Source organism: Psammomys obesus, unplaced genomic scaffold (genome assembly GCF_907164565.1).
Source record: "Psammomys obesus unplaced genomic scaffold, mPsaObe1.curated_primary_1811, whole genome shotgun sequence".
NCBI classification, from domain to species: domain Eukaryota; kingdom Metazoa; phylum Chordata; class Mammalia; order Rodentia; family Muridae; genus Psammomys; species Psammomys obesus.
In genome coordinates this window covers 12,552,612-12,573,056 of record NW_026586550.1, presented here as the reverse complement: position 1 = coordinate 12,573,056, position 20,445 = coordinate 12,552,612, and the positions used below count along the sequence as shown (strand labels likewise).

General features: G+C 40.2%; 1 protein-coding gene across 4 annotated transcripts in view; it reads right to left on the bottom strand.

The window, feature by feature from the left end:
* Window positions 1-1,958: 1,958 nt before the first annotated feature.
* The window catches only part of Agk (acylglycerol kinase), a 74,733-nt gene continuing 56,246 nt past the window's right edge, over window positions 1,959-20,445 (bottom strand). For all 4 annotated transcript variants that reach the window (XM_055602141.1, XM_055602142.1, XM_055602143.1 and 1 more), the window contains 6 exons: window positions 18,815-18,872; window positions 12,908-13,055; window positions 12,397-12,494; window positions 5,930-6,000; window positions 4,047-4,131; window positions 1,959-2,966 (listed from right to left, as the gene is read on the bottom strand). In XM_055602141.1, coding sequence (XP_055458116.1) covers window positions 2,829-2,966; window positions 4,047-4,131; window positions 5,930-6,000; window positions 12,397-12,494; window positions 12,908-13,055; window positions 18,815-18,872 — 598 coding nt within the window. In that variant the 3' untranslated portion in view covers window positions 1,959-2,828. The remainder of the gene's footprint in view (window positions 2,967-4,046; window positions 4,132-5,929; window positions 6,001-12,396; window positions 12,495-12,907; window positions 13,056-18,814; window positions 18,873-20,445) is intronic.

Genomic DNA, 20,445 nt, shown 5'->3' with positions numbered 1-20,445 from the left:
ACCTGTGAGCAGAGCCCAAGGGATGAAATCTGCTTGACTTAAAGGGATGAAGACAGACCCTGGGGAGCTGAGCCAATCCTTTGAGAGGCTGCGGCTGGATAAACACTCTGCAGGTAATGGAAACTGAAGTCAAAGAACAAGGACTGTGAATGCTTAACCCCCACAGGAAACTTCTAGACTCTAGACAGAAGCTATTTTCTTTCAGAAGTCTCTCGTCAAGAGAGCGCAAAGCAGCATCACACCGCTGCATGTGCGCATGTTGTCCATGGGGGAGTTCTGTGAATTGTTACCCTGGCTGCAAAGCTCTCTGTTTTCTAAGTGGGGCAGTCATACCAATAGTGCCTATGCCTTAGGGGCATTCTGAGAACTGATGTTCCTATGGTGCCTGCTGTGTGCATAAAGGCCTGGAGGTGACCCCCATGGTCTCCTTTGCAGAGCATCTGTATACCTGTTGTTAAATATGGACATTTTATGGATAGGCGATCCAAAGAATAAAGGAGTAGATGATGAAACCGAAGTCTCTAGAGGAAACTGACCAAAGAAAACAAAATTAAGAAAGCACATTTACAGTTGAAAGTGAGTAAAATTCATAATGTGGGTCCTTCCCTAACCTCAAGGCAGTGGTTATGATTAGAATCTGCAGCTGCCCAGTGCTTTAAGAACTATCGCTGGATTCTCTACTGGTCCTACATGTGGTTACAGAAGCACAGCCTCCTCTTTCCTCACACGGTAGCAGCCCCCTTCCCTCTCCAGCTGGCTCAGGGTAAGTGATTATGCTGATCTTCAGGTTCCTCTGTTTGCTGTTAAAGCGGAACATTTACCAGCATAGCATAAAGAACCACATAGGCAAGCCTTACTCTTTGTGAGAGTCAATTATGGGCTTTTTTGTAGGTACTGTCTGTCTACTCTGTTCAAGCACACGGGTAAAGGTATATTACTGTCTTTACATTTAAATTTGATCTTTCTGAAATTCCTGCTACTAAGAGTGTCACTTTCCCTTTCACAATGACAAAGGCTCAGTCTAATTTACTATAATGCAGGCCTTCTAGAGTTCAAGGGCTTCTGGGCATGAGCAAAGAAAATGCCCATGGTAGTAATAAAAGTAAATGGTACTAATATCTTGGTAGCAACTCCTTAGAAAGGTAAGTGCTTTCAGTTCTCAGCTTGCAACAGACTAGAGAAAGATCCTTATTAATTTTAATGCTTTGGTATGCTCCCCCCCACACTAATTTCAAAGCATTAAAAAAAAAAAAATGAAGCTGGGTGTGGTGGAGCACCTGCAATCCAGCACTCAGGGAGGCAGAGGCAGGCATAGATCTCTGTGAGCTTGAGGCCAGCCTGTCTACACAGCAGCCCAGGACAGCCAAGATTACAAAAGAAACCAAAAAAAGAAAAATCAGAAACAAAAACAAAAATCAATGTTACAAACTTTCTGGCCTCATAAATAATAAAAAATGAAAAAGGAATATAACTGATACTGGATATCTTATCTCACCGAAATAATATTTATATATTGGGTAAATAAGTTATGAATAGAAACATTCTAATAACAATTTTAATTACCAATTAATTATTATTGATTCAAATTATTTATCTATTTATTATTGAATAATTATTTATCATTTATTCAAATAATTATTCTAATATATACCAATAATTGTTAAAACATTTGTTTTGTAATAAGTTAGCACTTATTTATATTGTTTACTGACGAAAAGCAATTGATAAAGAATACCAAGCATAAAAATAAACTATTGTAAGACTCCCTTTGCTGGTAGCAGTATAGAGTTATATACAAGGGAGAAAAAATAAATTCAAAATTTTCAAATAGTGAAGAGCTAGTTTACTGGGTTATTTTTAAAATTTTATTTATTCACATTACATCCCTGTCACAGCCCCCTCTCTCGTGTTCTTCCAGTCCTATAAACGAGGGGTGCATTTAAATGACACTGGATATGTTTAAAAGAATGATGCAACAGTTTTTATTTTTAAACAACAGTATTTACACAACAAGAAGTACACTGACAAGTGTTTAACTTCCCATGAAACAAACAATAGATGTCAACACGAACACGTGATTTTTAAAAAAAAAAAAATATAATACATTTGGGAAAATCACTTTCTCCTGGAGTGGTTGAGTCACCCGGGGAAGAAGCCTTTTAAAATGAAGAACCCTGCCTCCTGGCAGGTTGAGTTACAAGGCTGGGGGTGGGTCCCAGGTCAGTTAGTTTTCAGCATGCGCCACAGTTGTACACAAGCAAACTAACAATGAAGAAGCACTAGTTTGTTTTGTAAATAGCATTTTATGGTACATTAGCCATGGCTGAAGAGGAAACACCTCACATTTGCTTTCTAGATTGAGACCAAGCAATAAAGCAGAAAGCTCACGGAGGAGCAGCACCCATGAGAGAACCCAGAAAGGGAGAGGCACCTGAGACAGCAGCTGCTTCCCTGGGATACCCTAGGACGGACAAAAAACTGGAACGGGAGCTTAGTCTACTGATTCCACTCTCCACTGTGGGGCAGTCACAACATTCCAGCCCCTTTCAACTAAGTGCACGAATGTCTTTCAACCACCCTAAGTCAACCGCTGTGTAGGAGGAATCAACTACCACAACACAAGGAAAGCATGGGTTAACAGAATGCTGACCACAAGTTGGCTGACGGGTATGTGCTCTAGGAAGCACTAGAGGAAGGGTCAGGGTACTTGCCACGAAAATTCCCTTGGGATCCTGTGACACTTTGGGTATAGATGATGCACGCGTTTGTGGTCCCACTGGTGGCTTGATGCAGCCTGGGAGTCCCCCTCCCCCCCCATTGCCGCCAGCTCACTGGGATGTGCCCTGCAGTATTTGCTCTCTCTTCCTTGGATCACAGAAGAACTGCAGTTTCCTGGGCAGTAGTTTGACCTCCACAGGCATGGCTTCATACTCCTCACTGTCAATGCTGAAAGAACCTTCAGTTCCCTAGAGAGATGAGAGTTTTAAGCACACCTGTGTCCTCATGGATGAGTAAGCATCTCCACTGTGGGCACATCCTAACAAATCTCCCAGTCCTGACTGGTTCTGCAAACATTTCCTGTCTCTGTCTCCTCTCACTCTCTCTCTCTCTGTCTCTCTCTCTTTTCCTCCCTCCTGACTATGAAGAGGGATTTTTTTCCTTTTAAAACTATCTCAAGAAACACTATGGAGCTTGAATAAAGTTAAAATTTTTGCATCTCTATGAAAAGGCAGGAGCCCTTCCATATTACAGATCTATTAAATTGTCAAAGAACTAACATAATAAATAAGCACGGATATCCATTATGGGAAAAAAATGATGAGCATGTAACCCAGGACCAGGGACTATAATCCTAAGCTAAAAGCAAGAAAGATAGCTAATTCTCCTGTGAAGTATGTTGTGTCCACTAATTTCTATTCCCCAAGACTTATTGGGCTTCAGGCTTGGATGTGTCAACAGAGGATCATTACAGACTCTATGGAGTCCTGCCAGAACTCATTTAATGGAGCATTTGCTCCACGAAATTATGGTGGCAGCATGTGGACACCTCCCATTTGCCTACAGTTTCAATGCAGGGCAGCAGCAGCATGGCCGTAGCTCTTCAGGCCTGCCGTTAATCCTTCCTGGGGAAGCAGCAATCAAATTACCCTCAATTCATGTATCTCCACTTTTTATTCCTAACAAAGGGTGTCATTCTAAGCATGACATTCTATAGCAGAGTTTACAGGAAAAAATAAAACTATCCACCAGCTAGAAAATTCTTCAGCTAATATAAACATCCTTCGCATTATTGGCATGAAGAAGCAAAGGTCAGAGGACCTAAGGATCACTCTGAGGGAGAACATTGGCTTAGAGACTTCAAAGGCCCCAGAGTCCTGCTCCAAATCAGTAACTTAGAAACTTTGGTCTTTCTTTTCTTGTCTCCTTTAACTCAGACCTGATAATGAGTTTATCAAACAGAAGGTACCTAAATGGCAGTTAATATGGAAGGAAGAGGAGGAAAATGGAGGGACAGGCCAACCCAAAACATCTGCAGAGCACCTTACCTCAGGAAGAACCAGAGTGCAGTGGCTGGCTTGGAGACACTCAGTACCAGCCGTACGCAGGCCAGGATCTCTCACCTTCTTACTTCTATTAGTGTAAGAAAAGGCTAGGTCAGAACCATTGACAGCAACTGCATTAAACCTAAGGAAAGCCCAGCTCTCCCCTACAGGGCAATTAAGAGCAGCTGTGGAGACCAGGGCTCAGTGGATAGTTCTGTGATTCTTGCCCAGCACTGGAATATGTTCCAGATTGAGAAGACTGATTGACCTGTGTAGAGAACTGCATAAAGCTGAGACAAAGTTTCTCTCAATTGTTGTTGTTTTTTTAATGGTTCTATCTAGTTTTTAAGCCATTCAACTCAAATTTTAAAATTAGGGTGTAATTCAATCCTTTGAGAAAAGCATCAAATCTCTGTTACTTGGGCCTTGTGATCCTTTATGAAGGACAAAGTAGTTTTATTCTAGTTTAGGGTAGATAATTCTTTTATCCCTATGCAGAGTCTTGGGTATTCTCTGATGACTCTCAAATGTAACAACCTACTTTTAGCACATTTACCTTTGCTAAGTGGCCTGGGCATAAAGCAGTGAGTGAGAAACATGCATGACCTCAATGCACACCTACCTCACTTGGCTAGTTATGATAAATACAAAAACAGGGAAAGGGATGGGCAGGAGTTTAAGGTCAGCCTGAGCTCCTTGGGGAGTTAAAGGCAAGCTTGGGCTATAAGAGACCATGTCTCAAAAAAGAAAAAAAAAAAAAAGTCCATTATCTATGCTATTTGGAAACAGCAATTCTTTTGTGTATGAAATTGTCTTCAGTTTCAATGTAGCTTTACCATGTTCCACTCAGATATTCAACGAACACATGAATTACACAAATTTATTTCCCTTGCTATAAGAATTTGACTACAACTGCTCCCCACTAGTAGACTCACTTAAGACACTTAAGATACTGTGAGATTTGTACACACTGTAGAAAGGATGGCCTTTTCCTTCCTCCCTGTACTACAGTGAGTGTAATCAAAGGCTGCAGAAGGGACCATTCAGTACCTGAAAAATTTGTATCAAAGGCAAGAACAACACAAACTAATGAAAGCCATCCTGCTGCCTACGCTGTTACAGATAATGATGAAGCCATGGAGACACAGCTGTTGCAGAAGGAATGTCCAATCCCTAAATGGGCACGAGAGGGAGCACCAGGACAAAGCAAAGATAGCTGAGTAGATTGCTGGTTGGCATGGGAACACATAGCTCCTTAGATACTTTGAAGATGTCTGGAGGGTTTATAGCCAATGAGTTCCAGCCAAGGCAGGAATTAACAAATCAGGCAGGACTTGGAAGAATCCACTCTATTAGAAAAGGGGAGGCCTGAGAAATGTTCAGGCACTCAGCATTCTTCCACGTTTGTCCTTGATATTCTGGGAATGGGAAGACAAGGTGAATGGCATGCACAGTAAAAGATGGTGGGAAGCGCGGCTCAATGTCAGAAGCCTCTCTGAGACTGACAAGCAGTCCTGAGGTAGGAGACATGATGATACACTACCGTTTTATGGATAGGAAAGAAGTCAGACAAGTCAGTGACCTTAAGAGTCCTGAAGTCAGTGAGGAGCCAGTCAAGCTCTTGGACTGAAACTAGAGTCCTTAACTCTGCCTGAAACACTGAGCTTTTTAATTTCAATTAAAACACTGCAACAGTCTGCTTCTCCCAAAATGAGCAGAGGGCCAAAGTACACAGATACTGGACATACCAGCTCTATTATCAAAAGGCCAGAATTCCCAGGCAGACCGGCTTTTGCCAGGTCCCCATCTTAAGCAGACAACCCACTCTAGAAAGGATTGAAGAAGTTATTTGATGAAGCTCCACTTCCCACAGGCCAGGCACTTACCCTATGGTTATGAAATCTCCTTTGCTGACAGTGTCAGGCTCAATGCAAATGTTCATGAAGTCCTCTTTGCTCTAGAAAGATTAAGAATATGAACATTAAGACTAGAAAATTGGGCTAATGCAGCTGTCACCCACAGGTGTCTGCTTTCTTTAAAATGCTCTAAAGGGAAACATAATATGCAACAAGAGTAGAAAACAGCAACCTACTTATTCCCTAAAAAAAAAAAAAAAAAAAAAAAAAAAAATGGTTGCAAAACTTTGATTCTATCTCTACAAAGTTCTGTAAGACTGACCCGCAAGGAAGTGCTGTGGGAAGAACCACAATTCCCATCCCCTTCCTCAGTTTGCTACTAGTCATCATCGGGCAACACAAGTCCACTTTCCTGAAGCAATCCCAACACTTCTGCATGGCCTTCTTAGGGGATCAAAACATGTAGGCCCAGAAGAGCATACACAAGCCTCTGAGAACTGTTTCAAAGGTACCACTAAAGAGTATCTCTCAACTAGGAATTACAAAACACAATATTCTGACACGACTGCTCAGAGTTCCCATTTCCTGTTTCATTCAACTTCCTACTGCATGCTAGCCACATTTCATGAACCCTCAGAATGTTTGGGTTACATCCCTGACAGAACACAGAAAGAGTTCTGCCCACAAAGAACTTACATTTAACTGTAGGGAGTATATGGAGTAGACAGAATAATAAAGCAGTATATTACTGAATATAGTAGAAATAGGTATAGTAGAAGTACATCAGAATATTTTACAAAATGCCATAAACAGACAAGAAGCCTGAGATGGCATTGGTGGCAGTACATTTTTAAAAAAGATTTATTTACTTGTACTTTAAGTGTATGTATGATTTTACTGTATGTGTGTCCATGTACTAACTGTGTTCAAGATATTCACGGAGGTCAGAAGAGGCTGTTGGAGGCCTTGGAACCAGAGTTGATGGTTATGAGCTGCTGTGTGGGTGCTGGGAATTGAACCTGAATCCTCTGAAGACCTGGGCCCTCTGGAAGAGTAGAAAGTGCTCTTATGCTGCAGAGCCATCTCTCCAGCCCCAGTGACTAATGTTTTAAAGAGAGGCCAGGTGAAAGGTGACCCTAATCACAAAAAGACCAAGAGGCAATCAAGGAAGGAATGTATTTATCAGGGGAAGCCATTTTCAAGTTGTAGTGGGTATCCCTGTAGAGCCAATTAACATCAAGATCCTGTTTGTATTTGTTGGTTAAAAGTTAATTTAAAACACACTCAAAATCTGCTATCATTCTCAGAGTTCCTAGCTCAGCAGGCCTGTTCTAAAGCTCAAGAATTTTTATTTCAAATGATTTCCTGGTAATCTGATGCTGCCACTCTAAAGACTATCCTTTAAAAACCACCATTCTGGAGGGGACAGAAGCTCCAAAAGGAGACCAACAGACCCCAAAAAACTCAGCCCTGGGTCCCCTGCAAAGACTGATATCCCAACCAAGGACCATGCATGGAGAGGACCTAAAACCCCTGCTCAGATGTAGCTCACAGACTCAATCTCCAAGTGGGTTCCCTAGTAAGGGGATCACGGGCTGTCTTGGCATGAGCTCAGTGGCAGGCTCTCTGATCACCTCCCCCTGGGGGGTGCAGCTCTGCTAGGCCTCTGAGGAAGACAATGCAGCCAGTCCTGATGAGACCTGATAGGCTAGGGTCAGATGGAAGGGGAGGAGGTCCTCCCTTATCAGTGGACTAGGGGAGGGGCATAAGGGAGAAGAGGGAGGGAGGGTGGGATTGGGAGATGAGGGAGGCGGCTACAACTGGGCTACAAAGTGAATATTTGTAATAAAAAATAAATAAACAGCATTCTAAGGACAAGCCATCCATACAAAGGGAACTACATGGCAGAGACCTTCAGGTGGGGGCATCCCTGCAATGTACAGAGAACAGCAAAGAAATCCACATGGCTAGAGCAGACTGAGTGGCAGGGACAAGAAAACCATAAAGATGGAGGAGGGAAAGAGAATCTTGGTGGGTAGGGCTCTGCAGACCACTTTAAGGAATGTGGTGAGTGAGATGGAGAGGCAGTAGAGGGCTCCAAGGAGGGAAATGTTCTATCTTTTTTGTAATAGGGTCACTCTGCCTGCTGTGCTAAGAACTGAGACAGAGGTCTAACTGTAGAGGCAGGCAGTTAGAACCAAGAAAGAACATTACAGAGAAATGAGCAGGCGCAGGGAAGTTTCAGTAGATGCCAGGACAATGATATGATGATGAGACATGGCATTGGAAGTGGCAGGGAGGAGGGAAACGATGTAGTCACCAGGCCTAATGCACAGAAGATAACGGGCAAGAAAACAGGCATATTTAAACTTGCAGCAGGCAGCAAAGCCCTGCTCCAGTAAAAATGGACACCAACATGTGTTTTCTGTTATGGACCAGAGAGAGCTCTCTGAAGTCTCTATGATGGCCATTCGATTCTGCTGTATACAACGTAATGTGTTGGTGTGTTTGCATTCCAATAAAATGTAGCAACATCGTTGCTTGAAGGCAGCTGGCCAGCTGGCCCCTCTGCTGACCGTTTTCTTCTGCTTTGTCTGGAGGTACAGTTGGGTCACCTGGAAATGGCCAGTCCGCAAGTTAGTTTCCAGATTTTGCTACAGGAAACAGGCTGGAATCGGACTAATTCTGTCCCATATGGAGGAAATGCCTTTTTAAGGATCAATGCCCCAGGCCCTCCTGACAACAACGTTCACCTTTACCTGGTGGGAATATACTTCTTGGTCCTGATGTGACTGAATCTCCCAGGATTGAGTCTGTTTCTTGGGAGGAGTTCTTTCTTCAACTCAGGTGGTTTCAAGTGTGTGTGTGTGTGTGTGTGTGTGTGTGTGTGTGTGAACCTTATTGTCTTAATGGATGATGAAAAGATACTTTATAGAATTTAATGCCTAAGATATTTAAAGTTAATAAAACTCTTGGCAAACCTAGCAAAATTTTCTCTATGAGAAACTTCCTTATCTAAAAACATGAATCAAAAAATGGTATCAAATGTGAGAACAAAGCAATGATTTCCATCAGCGATTCTGTACAGCATCACTGAAGTCCTCACAGGGCAGTGAGGAAGGACAAAGGCTTTGAAAAACAACATGTTTAAAAGGAAGAAACAAAACTGGCACTGTTTGCTGTTAATAACAGCAAAATCTATAACAAATCTAAAAGAACCCATAGGCAAACATAATTAATAAGAATTTAATTAGATGCTGATTCAGCATCAACACACACAAAAATCAATTGTTTGTCTCTTCAAATAAAGTTTTAAGAGATCATATTGATAGTAGCATCAAAAGTAAGATAACCAGGAGTATAGTCAGCCATAGACAAATGCTATAGAGAAAACCATAAAACTTCATTGAAAGATATTGAAGACTTAAGTAAATGAAGGGATACATCACATTGATATGCCAGAAGGGTCAATACTGTAGAAATGCCATTTCTCTTCAGTTGATTTATGTATACAATGCAACCTTATAAAACTTTTATGAGGAACCTAATAAACATCGTATAGAATTTATAGAAATCATGGGTCTGAAGAGATGGTTCAGGAGATAAAAATGCTTGCTGCCCTTCAAGAGGAGCTGAGTTCAGTTTCTAGCACCCTCAATGGGTGGCTCACAATCACCTCTCCATCTCTAAGGGAAAGATGGATGCTTCAATAGGCTGGCCAAACAACTGGCTACTAGAATGAGTAAATAAAACTGGAGCTTTTACCTGTGCCATTCAAAAGCTCAATTATAGGTGGCAGTTTTTCTTTTTTTGAATAAAAATGAAACCAACCATCTTATAAAAATCAATTTAAATTGGTTTTTCACGCAGCAATATATGATGAGCATCTTGCCACATTAGTAAGTGTAAAGATTATATATTACTTTAAATAAAAGCATCAATATTCACTTAATTTATTTAATATCTTTGCTATTAAAGAATAAACATGCTTATTTAAAGACATTAAATTTCTGACAGCCACAATCCTAATGCTGTTTTCATACTATGGATATAGTATTTTAATGATAAGTAAACATTTCAAGCTATTACAAGACAGCTACAGTCTCTGAATACTTTATTGTATTTGCATTTGCAAAGTGGTGAGGGAAAAAAAATGACATTGCTCCACTAGTGATAACAAGCAGTGTCACATACCTTTGTAATTAGCACAAAGATAAGAACATTCAGCAGCCTGAATGTGGCTCCTTTAGAGCTGCAGTCACATGCTCAGTGAGCTCAATGCACTCATAGAGACTCAGCCATGAGAGAAAAGAACAATGGCAAAAGAACATGAGCAAAATACTAGAAATTCATTGTTATCAAAGACTACAAATTAAAAGAAAAGTGTAATAGAAATTTTATCTACTTTTCAAAGATCCCTCTGAATAGAGGACTTTCAACCTCATCCTTCACAGTGGTTTCAGAGCTCTGTGGCAAGTAAGGGAAGACTATGTACGCTAAGATTTCACCAGCTGACGCCCACCAGCTAACAGCCACACCCACCAGGGCAAGGGGATGCGTGGGAAGACACTTTGTCTACATGACCCAAAACAAAGAGTGTTGTAACTTACAGTCTCATGAAGGACAAGAAACAGCCCAGTTCCCCGAGCCCAGCGCCACTGAGGACTAGTGTTAGGGTGGTGTGCAACACATGTTGTGAGCCAGTAGTTACCATTTCAGTTAGTGTTTCTTTGCACACTTTTTTGTTACCCTCAGTATAAAATGCAGTTAAACTTACACATGGTAGAAATCTGAGGATAATATAACTAACTTATGTAAGATTCTTAGGACAGTGACTCCCATGTAATAAACTCAGCTTTACTTAAAAAATGTTCCCCTCTGTGCATTTTCTATTTTTAGCCTTTGGCCCATTGTTGAATATTGTCTCTGTTCATTCCTTATTGATTTATATGAGGAGTCTGTGATAAGGAAAGCTAATAACTGCTTCTCTGCCACATTCTAATATTCTCCCCAACTGTCATTCAGAAGTTTATCTTTTTAAATAAGTAGATGAATGCATCAATATAAAATTTACCTTGGTATCATGCTTAGAAAAACTTTTATACTTTTCAAGTTTATACTGATAACCATTTAATTTTTACTTAATCCTAAGTAGCTTTATTATTTTAAATTTACTTCTTTAATTCAACTGGAATTATTTCAGAAGGTAAAGGAGGCTGTCTTTGCAAGTATTTCACAAGAGACACAAATAAGCAGAAATCAAATCAATACTGTGAACATTAATGGTGAGATTAACCTTCCCACTTCACTGCAGCTCCATCTGCCAGTTTTCTGACTGGACTACTTGGATTTTCATAAAAGCTGAATATATCACAGTAATATCTTACTGTGACTATATCAGAGTAAGAACAACTTATACTGGCACTATTGGTAATATAATAAGTAATTAAAGTTCTCTCATTTCCAGTCTCAGTATGCTTTTTCTAAAAATTGCCAAAAAGCAAACACCTAAGGCTCTGGAGCCACATACCCTCTGTCACAACTATTCCAGCTCCCTCCGCTGCACTACAAGTGTGGCCATAGGAGAAATACATATAAAGGAGAAATTCAATATTGTAACACCTGTGTTAAAATATTGCTTTATATATGGATTCAGAAATGTGACTTTCACATATGTCTCATGTACCATAAAATATACTTTTGATTTTGCATCATTTAAAATTAGAAAATCAATTCTTTGCTTATAGGCAACATAAAATCAGCTGACAGTCAGTCTGCTTTATTTCACTTCTTGTGTTTTCTTGTTTTCATGCACTGTCTATAGCAGCAATAGCCAGAAGAGTTTTCTACACTGATGAAAATGTTCATATCTGCATGTTTATATAGCAGCTATAAGCTACACATGGCTATCGAGCACTTGAAATATGGCTACCTTGACTGAGAAACTGCATTTTAAACTTTAATCCTGTGTAATTTAAATTTAAATAGCCACATAGATGAAGAGTGTTAGACAATGCATGTCTATAGATTGTATCCAAATTAAATCATGTATGTAAGCCCACACATGGCACACTGGCCTGAAACTCCACTATTTAGGAGGCTAAGCAGAAAGATCACAATTTGAGGCTAGCTTGTACTACATAACAAGATCTTGTCTCACCAAACCACACAGAACTCCCATATGTGTCATTATAGATCTGCCTGCTTCTCCTGGGGAATCCGAGTCCATGTATTCAATATAGTCACAAAAATAATGCGCAATTACTCAAATGAGAGTTCAAGTGAGTTTTTCTAGCTTTTCACTTTTAAAGCTTCTGTCCTCAGTCCTCCAGGTCACTCAAGCATGAGCAAAACACTTGTTCGGAGATCCTTGAGCTCCTGTGCCCCAATAAACTCGAGCTGCAAGAAAAGCACCTATCACTCCTCCCCCCCCCCCCCCAACCCCGACACCAAATTCTTAAAATAAATAAATAAATAAATAAAAAGAGTGCACTTACCATCAGGTCAAGTTGGCTATTTCGGGTTGTGATGGACAGTTCAACAGTGGACAGCTGTACATCTTTCCAGACCTCTGGGATCACCTCACGGGAGAAGGCTGTGGGAATCCATCAGACATGGGTCAGGGTTTCTACTGATATCTCTCTCACACATACACACACTGAGAAAGAGAGACACTAACAGCTGAGCTGCTGGTGTCTGTGTTTAGCTTCCTCAGCCCTTCATCCAATTCTATACTTTACCTCATTTTCCTGATACACAGAGACAAACATCAGGTTCTCTATTCCCAAAACATCCTCACTGAAAGCAGCACAGTAGCACTAATGTCAGTGACAAAGAATGCACAGAAACTGTGGTGCTCATTCACAAGACACTGACAGCACTGAATTCAACTAGGGTGGTATGGCTCCTCCTGCTCCAGTTAATTATCTAGAACTGACTCTGGCCGTCTGCTCCAGGGCATTTTAAGACTGAGCAGGGCTTGTGACCCACAGTCGCCATGTTGCTCACCATCCTGTGGCTGTGCCCAGAATGAGGCAAGTCTGCGTAATATCCTCCTGTACAGAGAGGGCCGGGGAGGGGTCTCTTCAGGCTCACTGGGAGGTCTCTCTGTAGGTCCCGTGTAGGAGATTGAGGCCTGATGAGTCTGAGGCCACTCCTGTCAACGAAGAAGAAAACAGCTTTTTTTTTTTCATGTACACATAAGTTCTAACTCTGAGGTCTATACTCTGCAAAGAATTCTAATGAGCTAACTGTTTCTTCAATGAGCAGAATTCTCTCTGCTTTGGAAATATGAAGCCATCAAGCTTCATTTTCCTTTCAAAGCCTTGCCTTAAAAACCATGAATAGAACAAAAATATCTGGGCCCAGGGGTCTTTTCTGAGACTGATACTCCAACCAAGGACCATGCATGGAGATAACCTAAGACCCCTGCACAGATGTAGCCCATGGCAGCTTAGTCTCCAAGCGGGTTCCCTAGTAAGGGGAACAGGGACTGTCTCTGACTCACCTCCCCCTGAGAGGGGCCAGCCTTACCAGGCCACAGAGGAAGACAATTCAGTCAGTCCTGAGACCTGATAGGCTAAGGTCAGATGGAACTGAAGGAGGACCTCCCCTACCAGTGGACTAGGGGAGGGGCATGGGAGGAGAAGAGGGAGGGAGGGCAGGATTGGGAGAGGATGAGGGAGGGACTACAGCTGAAATACAAAGTAAATAAATTGTAATAAATTAAAAAGAAAAAAAGTATTATGAGCCAGGAAAAACAAAACAAAACAAAACAAAACAAAAAAAAACACAAATAAACATGAACACAGTGACTGTGTTCTCTACCACTTCCCCTAACATAAAAGAAACAAATGGAACTGACAACTACTGCTCACATCTACTTATCCAAACAAGAGAAATTGATATGAATGAGCACAGTGGTACCATAATAAATGAACCTTCAATTTACTGATGGCACACTGAAATCTAATGAAATCAGTTGCATCCCACACCTACTTCACTGCTACAATCATATTCCATGTGGAGGACAGAATGCTCTGGCTAAGACTAAATTCAAATCCAGTCTAAGGCCTCTTCACTGCCTCACAGCCCATCTTTCTCACCCTAGATATTTTTATAATATGTTTTAATCTATTATTATTATTAGTGTTTGTGTGTGTGTGTGTGTGTGTGTGTATGTTTGGGAGGGAGAGGGGAGAAGGAAGAGAGGGAGGGAGCCCTAAATCAGGGTTCTCAACATTTATTGGGGAAAAAAACCCTCATACTCCAGCTGAGTATACACAGAAAGCACAAGAGCCTATCAATGGCATCACAAACTCTCAGGCTTTGGTGCAATGTGACAGTACGAATTCTCTTGACTTTTCTGTGCCACCTCTACCATCCATCCACCTGCTTAATTTTCAGAAGATCACCTGTTTTTAAATCACATCAGGAAGAAAATCCTAAACCTCTCCAATGTTACTTTCATGAGGATCTAACTGTTACTTCTCTCCTGACTCAGTGAAAAATGAAGCCCTTCCCCTGTGCAAGGAGAACCCTGGATTTCATCCTTCTGTCTATGTACGGATTTTACAACTCAGTCATCTTTTCGGTCTCATTTCTATTCACTTCCCATTCCTCCCGTCTTCTGCTTTGGGACATAAAAAAACCACAAACAACTGCTCATTTAAAAACCACTGCATTATTGCCCTCCTATTTCTCTCAGCTTTTACCTTTTCTGTCTCCTCCTCTTCAAGGTCAAATTTCCTGAAAAAGAAACAGTCTACCCTTGCTGTCTGCATTTCTTTCTTTTTCTTTTTGTTTTGTGTTTCGAGACAGGGTTTCTCTGTGTAGTCCTGGCTGTCCTGGAGTCACTCTGTAAACGGGGCTGGCCTCAAACACAGAGATTCGCCTGCTTCTGCCTCCTGAGTGTTGGGATTAAAGGTGTGTGCTACCCTCTCCCTGCAGATGTCTCTGTTTCTTTTTTTTCCCATTAATTAATTAATTTATTCACTTTAATCCTGATCACAGCCCTCTCTTCCTTCTCCCAGTCCTACCGTCACACTCCACCTTCCCTCATTCTCCCTTCTCTCCTCATCAGAGAAGGGAAGGCTCCACTGTCTCTCGTTTCTTTACTTCCCATTTATTTCTTGTCTTTCTTTGTTATAATCTAATACTCTTATTTGGAGTTTAACAAATCTTTGGCAGCTACCAAGTTCAGAAGACAGTCTCCTGTTTATATTTAGACTCTTGCCTTTGCTTCTTAAAACTTGTACTTTTTTCTCTCTCTTGAAATTCCTCCTCTATTGGCTGCTATGCTGGGTTTTTCTTGGCTTTTCTCTTAGTACAGTCATATTTTTTTTTCCTCAATTTTCTAAATGTTTACAGTCCTTTGTGCCATTCCTAGCCATTGGTTCTTAATGGCACCTTTACCAAACCCATACTTTCAAAAGCAGTCACATCCTTACAACATGGAAACAGATTTCTTCATCCTAGAGTCTCTGAGTTACAGACAGAATCATAACTATATCTATGCTTATTTGTACACAGACATGCTACACTCATCACAGAGCAAACTGGAATTTCATCTTCTTCCACAAACTTGGCTTTCCCTAATACCATTAACATTAATTAAAAAAAAAAAATAACTAGGTTACAAAACTCTAGTCCCTCAGACTAGAAGTCTGGCACTCTAATAATCTTCCAGCATCTGAATATTTACTCCAGTGGCACTTTGATCCATCTGCCATTAGCAACCCTACTCCACACCTCAGCAGCCACTCTTTCCCTATCACTAAATGACTCTGTCAATCTGATAGCTGCTGTCTTTGCCTATAGCTTACACATGCCCAATTCCTTGTGCATGTTGAAGCCGAACAATTTTTCCACAATGCACATCTGTATATGTTAATACCTCCCTAGCCAGCCCTGTCCTTCCAATCCATCTGCACACAGTGCACTGCACCAGCCTTGAATTAGTGACCATGGTTTAGCACAGTGACTTCACACAGCCCATTTCTCTATCCCAAATGCCCTTTGTCCAGTTCTATGTAGTTTCAAATTTAGCATAAACGCACTCATGAAGGCTTTCTGACCCTCAGTCGAATTTAGGAGGCCCTCCTCTGGTCCTCTCTTGCCCATCTACATTTCTCTCCGGCCATCTGTCAGGCTGCTGATCCACTGAACTTCTCTGGCACATGCTTACTTCCTGAGGACAGAAAGCCTGTGCAGTTTGCGCTCTGTCTGCCAAGCACATAGCAATAAGCACCTGATAAACACTGGGCATCATTTAAACTATAGGTACTGTTTCTTCCGAGAGTGTTATTATTACTCTCTTTAACAATAATACTTTTTACTAATTAGTTTGCCTTAGGAGTAGAAAAATCTTTGCCTTTTCTATTTGATTTTTAAAACTATGTGTGTTTACTCCATGTATTTTACTGACTTTTATTTTTTCCATTTCTTTTCTTTAATACAAATGGAAATTCTTAGAAGTTAGCTACATTTTTCAATGGATATATATTGTTTTATAATTAGAAGAATACTAGAAAACTCTAAATATTAATAGTGGAGCCTAGTTTTTCACAAACAATTTTTAGATTAGCCAATCACATTGTGATTATATTGCTTTGATCTGCACGAAATATGAACACAGTATATAGGTCATGTATTGAGTGGCTTTCCCATTTGCTTTTTCATTAATATGAAATTGTTGAGCACTTTTTTCTATGCCTTTACTCTCTCATTAGTGATAAAACCCATGGCTTTATACAAGTGCTTTGTCACTGCTATTCTACAACCTCAGAGCTTATTACTTTTTAATGTATTATATATAGATAACTGCCCAGTAGAAGTCTGTGTTGAGGAACGTATTCTGTCCAATATAGTAAGTACTATACTTATTTAACCAACACAGTTCAAAACCTACTAATAATATATGCAAGCCTATATAATTAATTCATCTTTAATCTACTACAAACCTTCAGTGCATTGCCAGGTACTAATAAGATACACATATTAATAATCTAGACATTTTCTTACTCTGTTCAAGGTTTGTCTGGCAAGGGTGAGTGAATAAGTAACAAAGGCAAGTATCCAAGACAAATCAAACATGAATTTGGCCATGGAAAAATGAGGATAGATAGACTATAGGTAGGTAGGTGGTAGGTAGGTATAGATAGATATGAGGAATGATTGATAGAAAAATAAAATATGAAGGTGAGAATTTTTCTTTCAAGGTCTGTAAAGAATTGTGTTGGTAATTTGATGGGAATTGCATTGAATCTGTAGATTGCTTTTGGTAAGATGCCCATTTTTATTATATTAATCCTGCCAAGCCATGAGCATGGGAGATCTTTCCATCTTCTCATATCTTCTAATTCTTTCTTCAGAGACTGGAAATTTTTTTCATACAAGTCTTTGACTTGCTTGGTTGGGTTCACACCAAGGTATTTTATGTCCTTTGTGGCTATTGTGAAGGGTGTTGTTTCCCTAATTTCTTTCTCGGCCCTTTTGTCCTTTGTATACAGGAAGGCTACTGATTTTTTGAGTTAATTTTGTATCCAGCCACTTTGCTGAAGGTGTTAATTAGCTGTAGGAGTTCCCTGGTTAAACTTTTGGGGTCACTCAGGTATACTATCATATCATCTGCAAATAGTGATACTTTGACTTTTTCTTTTCCAATTTGTATCCCCTTGATCTCCTTGAATTGTCTTATTGCTCTAGCTAGGACTTCAAGAACAATGTTGAAAAGATATGGAGAGAGTAGACAGCCTTGCCTTGTCCCTGATTTCAGTGGGAATGATTTAAGTTTCTCTCCATTGAGTTTGTTGTTGGCTATAAGCTTGCTGTATATCTCCTTTACTATGTTCAGGTATGTGCCTTGTATCCCTGATCTCTCCAATACTTTAAACATGAATGGATGTTGGGTTTTGTCAAATGCCTTTTCAGCATCTAAGGAGATGATCATGTGGTTTTTCTCCTTCAGTTTGTTTATGTGGTGGATCACATTGATGGATTTCTGTATATTGAACTACCCCTGCATGCCTGGGATGAAGCCTACTTGGTCATAGTGGATAATGTCTTTGATGTGTTCTTGGATTCGGTTTGCAAGTATTTTGTTGAGTATTTTAGCATCAATGTTCATGAGGGAGATTGGCCTGAAATTCTCTTTCTTTGTTGGGTCTTTGTGAGGTTTAGGTGACTGTGACTTAGCCACAGCCAAGGTGACTGTGGCTTCATAGAATGAGTTTGGAAGTGTTCCTTCTGTTTCTATCTTGTGGAATAGTTTGAAGAGTATTGGTATTAGCTCTTCTTTGAAGGTCTGGTAGAATTTGGTGCTGAAACCATCTGGCCCTGGGTTTTTTTTCCCCCTGAGGGAAGCAGCATTACCAAGCCACAGAAGAAGACAATGCAGCCACTCCTGATGAGACCTAATTGACTAGGATCAGAAGAAAGGAAAAGAAGTCCTCCCCTATCAGTGGACTTGGGGAGGGGCATGCAGGCAGAGGGTGGAAGAAGGGAGGGATTGGGATGGGAGGAGAAAGGGAACCATGGGGGGGATACAAAGTGAGTAAAGTGTAATTAATAAAGAAAAAAAGAAATAAAGTTGCTATGAACATCAAAAAAAAAAAAAGATAGCTTAAACTGTCCTCGACTACAGAAAACTTCAGAAATTTCAATATTTTAAATGTTCATTATAAAATTTATCATTTATCAAACTGATAAAGATGAAAAAACAAAAGAATAACTTATAAAAAAAAGAAAGAAAAATAAAATAGATAGTTGGGGTTCTTGTCTATTAAAACAAGAATGTTTCCTGTAATTATATATATTAAATGGCTCTATAGCAAGGAATTAATATCTCATATATGCACATCACAGGGAAATATTAAATTAACATAGGTCAGGTTCTACATTATAAATTGCATTTACCTGAAGAGTGCTGAAAAAGTGGGCTGCTTTGATTTTTAGTGGACCAAGATACCAGTACCTAAGAAAAACCAAGATAAAAAGATGAAAAGAGCTACCACTGTGCTAGATACCATCCAAAACAATCAATTTATCAGGACTGTACCTCTCCAATGATTGGCTGCTCTGAGGTCTTAAAGACTGTGGCATAACACAAAAGTAATACACTTTTAATCTATATTTTATTGGCACATCTGACAAAATACAATTAAGTAGTAGAAAGATTCTTGTAGTTAATAAGAGATGTGTAGCCTAAATCTTTGACCCCTAAATTTACAGAGGTCATTATAATACAAACATTCACCCATGGTACAGGTTGAGTATACAATCAGAAGAGCCCCAAAGAGACAGCAATAAAGTCGCACACAGATAGTGTATTACATGTGCTGCATGATCTAATGTGTTACAAGATACAGGCCTGGATCCTGTACCCCATGGCCCATCTCACACAAAATGCACACACATTCATAAACCAGTATATATCCACATTACTCATGTTATAAGGCTTTAATATGTCAAGTGTTAAGTCTCAAAATGAAAACTTATTGCATGTAGCTAAGCACATGAAAACTACTAGAGAGAAAGACTCCCATCTGCAATGAGAAAGTGATGAGGACACCAGCCATGCTACCTGATTGCTCCTGACTGAGTCATGTCAGAGTGCCTTCACTTAGCTCCTATTAAATATATGGAGAAGATGTGTAGGGCATAAACATACAGAACACAGTATAAAATTCCTACCTTTGGGCCTATGATTTGAGAAGTTAACGTCCCCTAAATAATAGTAAATTATATGTGCCTACATGTGTTGTGGTATAAACTGATCACTATCAGTAAGAAAAGTCAAGAAGGGAAAAACAACAAACATTAGAGTGGCCATGCTGTGACATAAAATATGTAAGGGTAAAGCACAGGTGTGGAACAGAAAGTGACTCAGGGAGGACTGAATCTAGACAAAGGAAAGAGGGAGAAAAATAACTTTAGGCCAGAAGAGTTATAGCAGCCAGAGACAGGACAAGGCTTAAAAGGAAAAACACAGAACTGGTCATTAGGGATAATGGCCTAAAGCCCCAGAACAGCAAAGTTAGATATAAACAATGTAGAACCGTTCTAAATTCTCATTCAGGCTAATGCTGTGATGGAACTGATGAGGTCCTTGGATATTTGATATTTTATGGTGTTTCAAAAGCTCTTTATAGTTTTCTCCTTTTCCCGGTTAGCAAGTAGAAAAACACCCTGACTCAGGGTTTATTTCTAAAGTGTTAGCAGCTCCTTGAACTTTTACCAGTAGTAAATTTTGATACTATGCTTCAAGTCATCCTATGGCCAGCAAGGGAATGTTTCTGATTTCACACCAAAAGTGACTCAGTCCTAGCCAAGGTATTATATAACCACCTGCAGACCTGAAACTATTGTCCAGAAGCCAGCCAAAATATGGAACAGGTATATGAGCTATTCCTACCACAGCTGACCCGTGCTGAACTGTTGATCAGAACACTTCGGAAAGCAGTTTGTTCTGAGCAGACTTTCTCAGAGAAAGACAAACAACTGCTCTCAGTGAGCTGTGGGAATTTGAGGTGACAGACAAACACAAG